General features: G+C 41.5%; 1 protein-coding gene and 1 long non-coding RNA gene across 4 annotated transcripts in view; one reads left to right on the plus strand and one right to left on the minus strand.

The window, feature by feature from the left end:
• Positions 1–1,632, minus strand: part of N4BP1 (NEDD4 binding protein 1) — a 51,464-nt gene extending 49,832 nt beyond the window's left edge. Inside the window, 2 exon segments of the mRNA XM_074293328.1 lie at positions 1,173–1,574; positions 1,576–1,632. Of these exon segments, the coding sequence (XP_074149429.1) occupies positions 1,173–1,574; positions 1,576–1,632 (459 nt within the window).
• Positions 641–12,561, plus strand: part of LOC141557540 (uncharacterized) — a 95,372-nt gene continuing 83,451 nt past the window's right edge. The window contains exons 1-2 of one of the 3 annotated variants that reach the window (XR_012486820.1): positions 641–951; positions 8,004–8,190. This is a non-coding gene — a long non-coding RNA (uncharacterized LOC141557540). Of the gene's footprint in view, positions 952–2,402; positions 2,582–8,003; positions 8,191–12,561 lie in introns of those variants that run through there. The other 2 variants (XR_012486821.1, XR_012486822.1) reach the window with 2 other exon arrangements.

A 12,561-nucleotide genomic window follows, 5' to 3' on the forward strand; every position in this document is an offset into this window, starting at 1 on the left:
CACTGCCAACTTCTCTCCTCCTCGGCCTGCTCTAAGTCAGCCCCACCCCCTAATCCTTACCCACAATTCTCTTACCCCAAACAAGGAGCCAGCTCAGGGGGAAGAGCAATTCCAAACATATGCCAATGGCGTCATTGTCCAATAGTAATTAACCTTAAGTGCTCCGCCGACTGATTCAAGTGCACCTATCTAGAGTTTCAGCCCTTTACAGATGGAGTCTTCACAGAACCAAAAAAAAAAAAAAAAAAAAAAAATGTTGGGCACAGGGGATGAAGAGAAAAGTCAAACACAACCAGGACTTCTCCCCAGCTGACAGAAACGAGGGAGAAGGAAGTGATGCAGCCGGACTCGGCCGAGTGGAGCCGGCAAGCTAAGCTTTGGGAAGTTGAAAATGCTGGACTGGTGTGAAGATGGGAGTGCTGAGGGACAGTCTTAGAAAAGGTGAATACCAGCAAGATCTCTCTCTTTGTATGGACATTTTGATTGAAAGCTGCTCGCTAGCGTGAAGTGGAATAAAGGAAAGTCCAGAGGACGCTCCAGCATGGGGCAAGGGATGAGGAAAGGGAGCGTGGAGACAGGAGAAACCGAAACAAAAACAGAAGGTGGAGGAGGATGGAATGCTGGAAGAGGGACCAATAGAGGGAAGGGCTTCCTCACACACCAGAGCTGGGGAGCTTACATGTTCCCACGGCAGCCCCTCCATTTCGGAGTCAGTGGGGTTTTAGGGTGCTTGTGATTCAGCTGCTGAAGTCCAGAGATGAGGAGGAGGGTGGAATTCTCAGGGCTCTGCTTCAAAGTAGGGCGGCGGGAGAGCCGCTAAGTTAGGCGACAATAAGTGCGTGATAGTCTGACAACAAGGGAAGGTCCTGGAGGTAAAGGACTCGCACATTGCCGCGGTTCCTGGAGGAGGAACATGGGGAAATATTTCCTGGCGGAGGTGGCAACGAACGGGTAGGATTTCAACAGGTGGAAACCATTTAGCAAGCGCCTACTTGGTGTCAGCTGGAAGGGAAGAGGGTCCGGGGGTCTGGAGTCCCGGTCCCCGCCCCGGGCGGACCCGAGAAGCAGGCAGGAGCGGCGGGCGCATAGGTGCACATCCGCGCACCGGGGTCAGGACGCGCTTGGATAGGACAGGATGTGTGTGTGGTTGGGGGGGCTAGGAGATGACTTACCTTGGCGCTGCGGACGGCCTCCTTGGCCCCGCTGAGCTGCAGCCAGATGCGACCGGGCGCGGGCAGCGGCGTGGGGGCGTCGGGCGGACCCAGCACCGTGAGGGACACCCCAAAGAGGCCCTCGATGCGGCCCCGGCTCTCCTGCAACAACGCCGTCTTCTCCCCGGGGGCCGTGAACTCGTCCAGCACGGCCTGGCCCGAGCGCCCCGCCATGGCTTCTTCTCCTCCAGGGCCAGGGCCGGCCCGGCCTCCGGGGCCCGATCCAGAGATCCGACCGGCGGTAGCGGCCCCCGGAGCCCTCCCCGGCCGCTCCGGGCCCCCGCGGACCACAAGCTCTGCTAAACCATCCCGCTCTGTGGGCCGCGGGACGGCAACTGTGGGAAGGCAGGGCCGCGCCCCCCCCCCTTCGCCGCCGCTGCCACCAGCCGGGGCGGCGCCACCGCGCGTGCGCAGCGGTCATCACGGCGCGCCGTACGCCGGACGCGGCGGGGGCGGGTTCCAGTCACGTGACACAAGCTTGTCAAAAGAGGGCAAAGGGAAAGCCCTGCGAAAGGAGGGGTGATAAGGAGGGAAGGGAAAAGGAGGATGCGTTTCCTGCAAGAGCCCATCCTGGGCGGCCATGTTGACTGAGGGCAAAAAGCTGATTATTCAGGCATCTCTCAATTCAATAGTTATATCTTACTTTAAGGCCGGATCTTTTTTACTTTTTGGCTCATCTTAAATCCCTTTGACAGTCTTATAAATCCCATGGACTCTTCTGAAAACAATATTGTTAAATGCATAACATACATAGGGTAATTAAGGAAGCTTTTTATATTGAAATAAAATCAAATTGTTGTTTTAAAAATACAGGACACTAAGAATAAGAACCCTCGCTTAAATGTTGCCCACAGTATATGGGCAAATTCAAATCAACAACCATTATTTTTGTCTAATTACAAGTAAAATTTTAAAAAATATTTTCTTTCTAAACATTTTGAGTTCCAAATTCTCTCCTTCTTTACTATCCCCTGGCCCCTAACAAGGCAATTTGCTATAGGTTATACCTACAAAGTTTTGCAAAATGGATTTCCACATTAGTCATAAAAAAATCACTGATCATCCCCCCGCCAAAAAAATCCATGAAAAAAAAGTATACATTAATCTCATTCAGACTTCAATTCTTTCTCTAGAGGTGGCTAGCAGTTTTTCTATAGTGTTTTTCAGAACTCTCTTGGATCACTGTACTGCTGATCTTATTGATGGGGGTTGAGGTCCCTTTAAGATTCCTTTCTAATTGCCCCACCCATGGCTGACCTTGATTCACAAATCCTGGTCAAAGGCACCCTTTGAATATCTGGGCCCAGCCCCCACTATCATCATTACCAGTGTTCTCCTGGTTCTGCTCATTTCACTCTGCATCAGTTCATGTAAGTATAAGTTTTTTCTAAGAATATCCTGCTCATCATTTTTTATATCACAATCAAATTCCATCACAATCTTGGATTTAAATCTGGGTGTCACATTTTAGAAACCATGCTGACCAAGTACTGCTAAACAAGAAGCAAAAAGCAGGATCAGTTGAAAGAACTGGAAATCTAACTTTAAAAAGAGAAGATTTAGGGAGGTAGAATTGCTGTTTTCAGTGTTTGAAATGTCATTGAATAGCTTTTAGAGTAAAAACTTTTTGCAGTATCATAACTTGTTCAGCTATTATCTTTCACTGACTGCGAAACTTGAGGGGCTTCCCGTGGGAACATGTAAGCTCCCCAGCTCTGGTGTGTGAGGAAGCCCCTCCCTCCTATTGGTCCCTCTTCCAGCATTCCATCCTCCACCTTCTGTTTTTGTTTCGGTTTCTCCTGTCTCCGAGCTCCCTTTCCTCATCCCTTGCCCCATGCTGGAGTGTCCTCCGGACTTTCCTTTATTCCTCTTCCCCCTAGCAAGCAGCTTTCAATCAAAATGTCCATACAAAGAGAGAGATCTTGTTGTCTAGGGAGGATTTGGACTTTAACCCCTGGCTGTATTTGTGGTGATTACTGAACTGAAACAAAGGCTGCTTCCAGAGACCCCAAGAAAACCTCAACAGAGAACATTACATTTTAGAGAGAATATTACAGACTTTGGTCAGAAAATGCCATTTGCATCCAGAAAAAGAACTATGGAGATTGAATGTAAATCAACACATGCTATATTCACTTTTTGGTGGTGGTTGTTTTTTCTCTCCTGTGGTTTTTCCTTTTTGCTCTGATTTTTCTCTCCTAACATGATTCATAAACCAATATATATATATATATATATATATATATATATATATACATATATATATATATACATATATATATATGTATATATATATGTATATATATATATATGTATATATATATATGTATATATATATATATATATATATAATAAATAAATTTTAAAAAATAAATATTTATTAAGTTTCCTATGAGACAGATACTATCCTAAACATTAGGAGAAAAATACAAAAAGAAACAGTTCTTCCCCTCAAGGACTTTACAGTCTGTTGGGGAAAGATCACACACACACACACAACACACATAGAGAAAAGGTGGGGAAGAAGGAAAAAGAAAGGTATCCAGTACTGGGATATGGTGAAGTCAAACAAGTCTAACATAAGTAAGCTGGATGGGAAATGGAGAAATGCCCTTTCTTATCCTCCCTCCTTAAATAGAGGTTGAGGAATTTATGATTCCACCCTCCAATTAGAAGGGCAGATGGTACTGATGAAGTGCAGTTACCAAGGCTGATTGAATCTTGCAGAATGATGAGGTTTCACAATGATAATGTTCCTGATATAGTTGTTGTGTTTAACAATGTCCAACATTCACTTCCGTGACCCCATTTGGGGTATTCTTGGGCAAAGATACTGGAGTGTTTTGCCATTTCCTTGTTATACAGATAAGAAAATTGAGAAGCCAAGGCGAAGAGATTCCCCCAGAATCACACTGCTAGTAAGTGTTTAAAATTAGATTTGAACATAGATCTTCCTGACTCCAGACTAAGCATTGTATTAATGGGTACTACCTAGCTATTTATACTGGCATGCTGAAGTCCAAAAAGCACAAAATAAATGCCAAGTGAAAGCCAGTATGAGGAGACATCAGCGTATGTAGTGATTGTCATAAGTGGTCTTTTGCCATTGCTACCAGGTTTGGCAGGTCAGAAAGAGGAAGTAACTAAGATTTCCCTGTCCCCTTCATGAATGGAAGTCCAAGGAAGAGAATGCCTGATTCTTAGTCTCTAGCAGAGAGTGAGAGAGACTGCCAGCAGAAGGAATTATTTCTCCTTTAAGCCAAATGAGTGGATAGCTTCTCCTGTCTCAGGGTTCAATTTTCTTAGCACAGTTTCCCTACCCTTTTCTCTTCTCCCCACTACCATTACCCATTCCTCTCTCCTTCTGTGATGGACATCAAGAGACTAACCAGAAGCCTCTGCCCACTTATGACCTTCTTCAGCAAGTGGTTCAAGACACCCAATCACTATACCTATGTCGCTAGAAGTGGTCTCTGAAAGGGGCCAGAGTACAAACTCAAGACTATTACTTTGACAATACAAGAAAAAGTCATAAAAGTAGAGAGAGAAAAAAAATGTAGTATATGTTGTAGGGTAACAGAGTTCCAATGTGCGCACCTTTAAGCTTGACTGTGCATTTGGAAATACTAGGTAGGGGAAACTGTGATATCAGAATGGGATTACCCAAATCCCTGGCCAAGATCTAGGTCTTCCATAGAAACTTTATGGGGTCTTTTTCAATCTCAAAGGGGTATATTTTGCACCTCATTCCTCAGTTTAGAAGGAAGAATTCTGGAGTCATAGTACAAAGAAGCGTTCTCTTGGCTTCACAAAGCTGTCTACTTCCTGCTCCACTGGGGGCTTTCCCTTGATGTCCATAGTCTTGGTCCATCAAGACGTATAACAAGATTATACAGAGTGCAGTCAGATGATTAATTCTATAGTGGCTGATTGATAGAGCAAGTTATTTCTTGTCTGCTTATTTTGCTTATCTTGATTAGAGAACCTGTTGTTTAACTCATTAATCAGAAGAGGTTTCTACATTGCTGATTCCTGTTTATATCATATGCTGTCTGACTATTCCTTGTATTTATAGAGCATTGCGACCTTCATGTACCAATGATTCTTAGTCACTAATTATCAAGCAATTCCTTACTAAGAAAAAGCCCAAATGCAAAGAAACCAGATCATCAGAAAGGCAGGAATTTTTTTTTTCCATAGAAGGTTGTTTGCCCAAAACTGGTCAGCATTTCTCTTTATATGACCCTCAATCTTTCCTCACTGAAGAGAACCAGGAAAAAACCCTACCTTAGAAACTCCCTCTATTTTGCATCATGTCCTTAACAGTTTCAGAACCACAACTTCCTTTATCTGTCTAACCCTGTCAAGTCCTGACCAGTCCCACCGGCCTGTAATGTCTGGAATCAAGGATAAGGGCGGTGATTGTTTTCTGTACTACGTTAAATAGCATTTTATCTGCCTGAATCAAGGGCGAAAGAGCTGTGGGTAATGAGGAATGATAAAGAAAATAAAGCAAGACAGCACAAAACAGAATATCTTATATTTGATATTAGAAGATATTAGAAGAATTGGATTCATATTCAGGAATCTCATTAGTTACCTGTGTGAATTTGAGAAAGTCACTTCTGAGAGTCATTTCTAAGAGCCTCTTTTCTATATTTTGGAGAATTGAAATAGATCATTTAAATACCACAGCTTCAAAGCCTATAAAAATACTGTCAGAAATATAGTAACACAATTCTCCCTGATTGAATCTTGTTTTGGCTTTGCTAAGGACCCTGAATGGAGAAGTTAATTAGAAGCTTTATCTAGGTTACAGTAGATAACTTCCTAAGTGTTTCTGAGTTGACTCTACAATATCCATATAAACTATTCTGATTAATTGTTCAAAAGGTATTCTTCCAAAATGATCCATCTTCAAGTTCCAGTGTAATTTTAAATTCCCCATTGCCCTTGGTACTTTATTTATCATCATTGGGATGATAAAAACTCATTAGACTGATTTTTTTAAAGTTCCCTCATCTGTAAATTGAAAGGGCTGGATTAGGGGATCTCTAAGGTCCCTTCCAACTTTAACATGCTATGGGGGTTGGAGTGGAGGAATAACAAAACTGTAAGAGATTGAGAGATCATCTAGTCAAGTTCTTCCTTTCCAGACAAGTGAAATACCATATAGCTCATAGTTCTGTGGTATTTTAAGGTTTGCAAAGCACTTTGTATATATGTTATTTGTTTCTCACAAAAAGGCTATGAAGTTGGTATTATAATTCTATAGAATAATATAGAAACAATACTATATAGAAAAGATAATTGGGATTCAGAAAGGTCCAATGACTTGCCTTAGGGCCAGAATTTGTATTCAAACCCAGGGCTTCCTGATGCTAGGTCCACTACACTGAAATTGATAATAATATTAGATTTCCAGATGGCTTTAGAGATTGGTAAAATTCTTTCCTTACATCTCCCTCAAGTGAGAGGGGGTACTACTGTTTTAGAGATGAAGAAATTGCGGCTTAGAGGGGTAAAGTAGTTTGTCCATTCTCACCCAGCTCTTAAGTGTTAGAGCCAAGATTTGAAGTCAGCTTTCATGACTTGAAGCTCAGCACTTTTTTTTTTAATTAGAATTTTTTTCCCACAGTATATATGCATGAGTAATTTTTCTTTTTTATAATATTATCCCTTGTATTCATTTTTCCAAATTATCCCCCCCCTCCCTCCACTCCCTCCCCCCGATGACAGGCAATCCCATACATTTTATATATGTTACAGTATAACCTAGATACAATATATGTGTGTAAATCCCATTTTCTTGTTGCACATTAAGTATTAGATTCCGAAGGTATAAGTAACCTGGGTAGATAGACAGTAGTGCTAACAATTTACATTCACTTCCCAGTGTTCCTTCTCTGGGTGTAGCTGTTTCTGTCCATCATTGATCAACTGGAAGTGAGTTGGATCTTCTTTATGTTGAAGGTATCCACTTCCATCAGAATACATCTTCATACAGTATTGTTGTTGAAGTGTACAGCGATCTTCTGGTTCTGTTCATTTCACTCAGCATCAGTTGGTTTAAGTCTCTCCAAGCCTCTCTGTATTCGTCCTGCTGGTCATTTCTTACAGAGCAATAACATTCCATAACCTTCATATACCATAATTTACCCAACCATTCTCCAATTGATGGACATCCATTCATCTTCCAGTTTCCTGCCACAAACATTTTGGCACATACAGGTCCCTTTCCGCTCTTCAGTATTTCTTTGGGATATAAGCCCAGTAGCAGCAATGCTGGATCAAAGGGTATGCACAGTTTGATAACTTTTAGCCCAGCACTTTTAAAAACATATTACTGATTGCCAGGCTATAATTCTGGCACAAGAAAATCAGGGTTTTCCTCAACCGCAGTGACAAAGAAATTGGATTTTCCACAGCATTCAAAAGTGGAAGCAGTCCTGAAGGATAGTCTTAGGCGTGACTCGGTACAGGGAAGAAAATGCTTATGACTCAGTTCCAGAGAGCTACTTCTGGGATTGTGATGACCGTGCAATTCTCAGATAGCTTAAATGTAGAGGGGAGAGGGGAGCATGTCTATATATGAAGGCTGCTGGGTTTTTTCTTCTAGAGAATGGGCCATTCCTTCCAATGTTTCACTTTTCAAGGTAATCAGAACACTTGAATTCTAGTCTCAGTTTTGTTGATTGCTACATGTCCTTAAATAAATTGCTACCTTCTCTGAGACAAATAGGAAAAATTGTAAAGTCCTATGTATGTAAGCTACCATTATCTTTTTTTCAGACTTCCAAGGACACAAAATTCACACAAGCTGATACATTTATCCATTCAAGTCAAAGATGTCTATTCAAAGCACATCTGAAGGAATGATCTGCATATCCTGTAGGACTACATTTCCCATGATACAAGAGCATAGAAAGTGATTACTCATTGGGAAACAGCCCTAAGACTCCATTTCCCATGGGACCCTGTAAGTAAAGCACTGGGAGATTACATCACAAGTAAAGGTCTGTTCATGAGGTAGGCTGGGCTCATTGTACTAGAGGGTAATTTTAATTTCAGGGCTAGAGGAAGAGGCCTGGGTGGAAAATTTCCAAGAGAGCTAAGTGGAAACAGACTTATAAGATTGGAATTGCATGGAGAGAGACCACAACAGGAGTCCAAGAGTACCAACATATTTCTGATTTCCTAGCCAGGTTGCTAAGGTAAAAATCATAGCATTAGAAGGCACCTCAAAAGGAATCCAGTCCAATCCATTGCTAGCCAAGAAATACCTCTTTTTTTTAAGCTTTTTATTTACAAAACATATGCATGGGTAATTTTTCAACATTGGCCAGAGTAGAATGTTCTCTCTAAAATGTAATGTTCTCTGTTGAGATTTTCTTGGGGTCTCTGGGAGCAGCCTTTGTTTCAGTTCAGTAATCACCACAAAATACAGCCAGGGGTTAAAGTCCAAATCCTTTATTATCTCTTTCAAAGTCCTATCTCCTTCACTTGGGGCTCTGCTAGTTTTCTGGAGGCCTTCCCAGGTCTTGGTTTCAGTGGAGAAGTGAAGGAGGGGAGCCTGCCACATGGTGGTGTGAGACTGTCTGAGCCCAAGGGCTTGTGCTCCAACCCTCAGCCTCCACCCTCTGTCCTTTGTCTCTGAATCTCTAAATCTCCCTGACTGAGGCTTCTAGTTTATAACCCTAAATGCGCCTACACGCTGAATACAAACCAACCATTATATCATTAGGAAACCATTATTTGTTGTAGGATTAAATCAATGCTAAGCTAGATTTAACCAGTGTCTCCTCAATTCCACTTAGTGCCTTATTTCAAGGACTGGCCCATAACATCTCCTTGTAGGATAAAATCAATCATACTGAACCATGCTAAATTAGATAACTATTGTCTCTATCAATTCCACTGACTTAGTACCTTGTAAGAATCTTTTGTTTCAAGTTCAGAGTTCTGGTCCATAACAGTTGACTCTTACAAAACTTTTCTGTTTCAAATTTTTCCCTCCTTCCCCGCACCCCCTCCCCTAGATGGCAGGTAGTCCAATACATGTTAAATATGTTAATATGTATGTTAAATCCAATATATGTATACAACTCTATACAGTTGTCTTGCTTTGCAAGAAAAATTGGATCAAGAAAAAAAACAAACCTGAAAAAAAAATGGAAACAAATATCAACAAAAAGAGTGAAAATGCTGTGTTGTGTTCCACACTCAGTTCCCACAGTCCTCTCTGAGTGTAGATGGCTCTCTTCATCACTGAAAAATTAGAACTGGTTTGAATCATCTCATTTTTGAAGAGAGCCACGTCCATCTGAATTGATCATTGTATAGTCTTGTTGCTGTGTACAACGATCTCCTGATTCTGCTCATTTCACTTAGTATCAGTTCATTTAAGTCTCTCCAGACCTCTCTGAAATCATCCTGTTGGTCATTTCTCATAGAATAATATAATAAGGAAATACCTCTTCATCATCATCGACAAGTATAGGAAATGACCAAACTCTGCTTGAAGACCTTTCTGAGGGATTCTGTTTTATATTCTGAGATCTGTAATTGTTAAGAGTTTCCTTTTCTGTTAAGCCAAAATTTATCTTTCTGAATTTCACACATTACTCATAATTCTACTCTGGCCAAAGTCTGATTCCTCTTCCTCTATAGCTTCTTGAAAAATAGTTGCTTTACCCTTTTTCTTCTCACGGTTGATTTATATTCTAGGTTTTCTACTTATGATATGTCTTTTTGCCTCTTCAGGACTCATTTTTTCAATCTTTTTTTTCCTTTTTTTTTTTGCTGAGGCAATTGGGGTTAAGTGATTTGCCTAGGGTCACATAGCTAGAAAGTGTTAAGTGTACTTTCAGAAGGCTAGATTTGAACTCACTGACTTCAGGACTGGTGCTCTATCCACTATGCCATCTAGTTGCCCCTCATTTTCTCAGTCTTTAAAGAAGGATTTCCATCAGATTGATCCCTAAGGTTCTTTTTATTGCCGATATAATAAATTCTCAAGATCCCATCCTGTTTTTACATTTTATTTCCAATAGCCTCTGTGTCTCTGACATTCTATGTTTTAGGGCTGTACCAGACCTGAAGCTCAACTTTTTACTATTTTAAGGTCACTTCCAAATCTTATTATCTAAAAAATCACCTCTTTCCTAATGGATCATATGCTTACTTATATCCCTGATCTGGTACTTTTCCTATTTTGATGACCTGTACCATTGCCTCTAGCACAGGGGGAGAGAACCTTTTCCCCCCTGCCAAGAACTATTTGGATGTTTATTAAAACATTCTTGGGCCATACAAAACTATCAACGTACAGAACTTAAACAGTGGAAGGTGGTAGTACCTAGCTTTCAAGTCATCATTTCCTGCTATTACTTAAGCAAATGATTTCGAAGGGCCTTATATAGCCCATGGGCCTGATGTTCCCCATCCCTGCTCTGGAAGCTTGAGTTCTCATGACATCTTAGGATATTTATCACTAGGGAACCAACAAGTCAGGGCATCAGTCAGGGCATTATGTGAGTAGGTATAATAAGGGCTTTTAAGATTACACATGGCTGTTCTTGAGCGCGCTACTGGTTATTAAGCTATAGATTCAAGAGATTGTGGCCAGAGACCTTTGAAGGCCTCAGAGGAGGCAAGCCGGGTAGAGTTCACACTGCAAAGGTCAGTGGTCAAAGGTACTCTGTTGGGCCTAGGGCAGACTAGTAATTGTAACTGCCTTGGCTTTTATTTATTTGATTTAAAATTTTTTTTTTGTCAATATGTTTTGCTTTTTAAACTCCAATACTTTTGTGATAGTGTGTGCCATCTTAAGGCCCTCCCTGTAATAAAGAAAAATATTCAAGTAAAACCATTGAACTTAAAGGACTTACATGATCAGCAAATGCAACTTTCCTGATCTGTAGTAATGCACACTATTCCTTCTCCCCTTTCCCCCCAGGAGGATGGTATATTTCATCATATGACCTTAGGAATCATTATTAATCATCATGTTTAATCTGCGTTCCACTGCTTTTTAGTATCATTTTTACTTGTGTTGTGAATCATATGCATTGTTTTCCTGGTTGCTATTCTTTGCTCTGCACCCTTTCATGTCTTCCCATGTTTCTGTGTATTCCTCATCTTCACAATAATACTCCATTACATACATTCCCCAATGAATTGCACACCCATTTTGTTTCTAGTCTTTTGCTTCAACAAAGACTGGTGTTATGAGTATTTGGGCACGTGGGGCATTTCTATTCTTTATCATTGACATATATACCTAGAATCCTCTTGTCTTTAGTATTCAGAGCTGTAGGGTATTGGTAAATTACTTGAAGTTGAGGGTTTCATTATCTGTAGATACTTTGTCAGAGAAAAGTCTGTTTTCAATCAATCAACAAATCTACCAGGTGCTAGTCTCTGATTTGGTTACCAGTGGATAGAGAAACAAATGTGAAAAAGCCCTGGTGTCAAAGCTTCCATTCTGTAAGTGCCTTCCTTTCTTCGGACTTCCTAACGGGTAATACTGAGGAACAAACAGCCGGAGAAGCAAATTAGCAAGACCTAGTCCCTGAGACGAGGAGCTGTATAGCTGGGGTTTTAATTCATGTTCTTTATTTCTGCATTTCTTTTCACCTTAATTTAATGTTTTCTTTTGTCCCCAATCTATCTGAGAAAAGCTTTTTGTTACCTCCTTGCTATCTCAATGTGAAATCATCCTAAGTATTTTAAGAATGTAGCAAGTCATTTCCCTTCTCTGGCTTGTAGAAACTTTGTGGACTTCCCGTGTCCCTGGTGCCACCTCCTGTTCAAATGGCGCCATGGCAGGCTCTGAGAATGGTAAGACAAAACTGAAGGCTGCACTCCTGAAGAGATTCATTTACTATCTGCTCTGGACTGGAACTGCTTCACGAACCCGGGGTAACAAATACTCTGAGAAAGAGTGGCGTTGTCTGCTTGTTCCACGTAGCTACCCCCACATCAACGAGGACTGGCTCATTGCCTAATTCCAGGGGCGGGGGCTTGGGATCATAAATGAATTTACTTCCTCCTAGTGTATTTTGTCACTTTGTACTTTCCCACACACTTGTAAGCTGCAGTCCCGGGGCACGCTTCTAAATAAACGCAGGATGAAACTGGAAAGTAGTGGGTGTCAACCCACAGAACCTTTTACGGGTTCCTTAGTTGCAAAATCTTCAACTAAAGGTGCTGGCATTATGCCCGTGTTGACTCCCATGTTGGTTTGCTGGTAAAATAGACTTTGCAGACTGTTACACCTATCTGTCAGAGCTTACATTTCTGTAAGATTTAAACCTACCCAGGTGGTGCAGGGGATAAAGCGTTCGCA

The sequence above is a fragment of the Sminthopsis crassicaudata genome, chromosome 2 (assembly GCF_048593235.1).
Source record: "Sminthopsis crassicaudata isolate SCR6 chromosome 2, ASM4859323v1, whole genome shotgun sequence".
Classification (NCBI taxonomy): domain Eukaryota; kingdom Metazoa; phylum Chordata; class Mammalia; order Dasyuromorphia; family Dasyuridae; genus Sminthopsis; species Sminthopsis crassicaudata.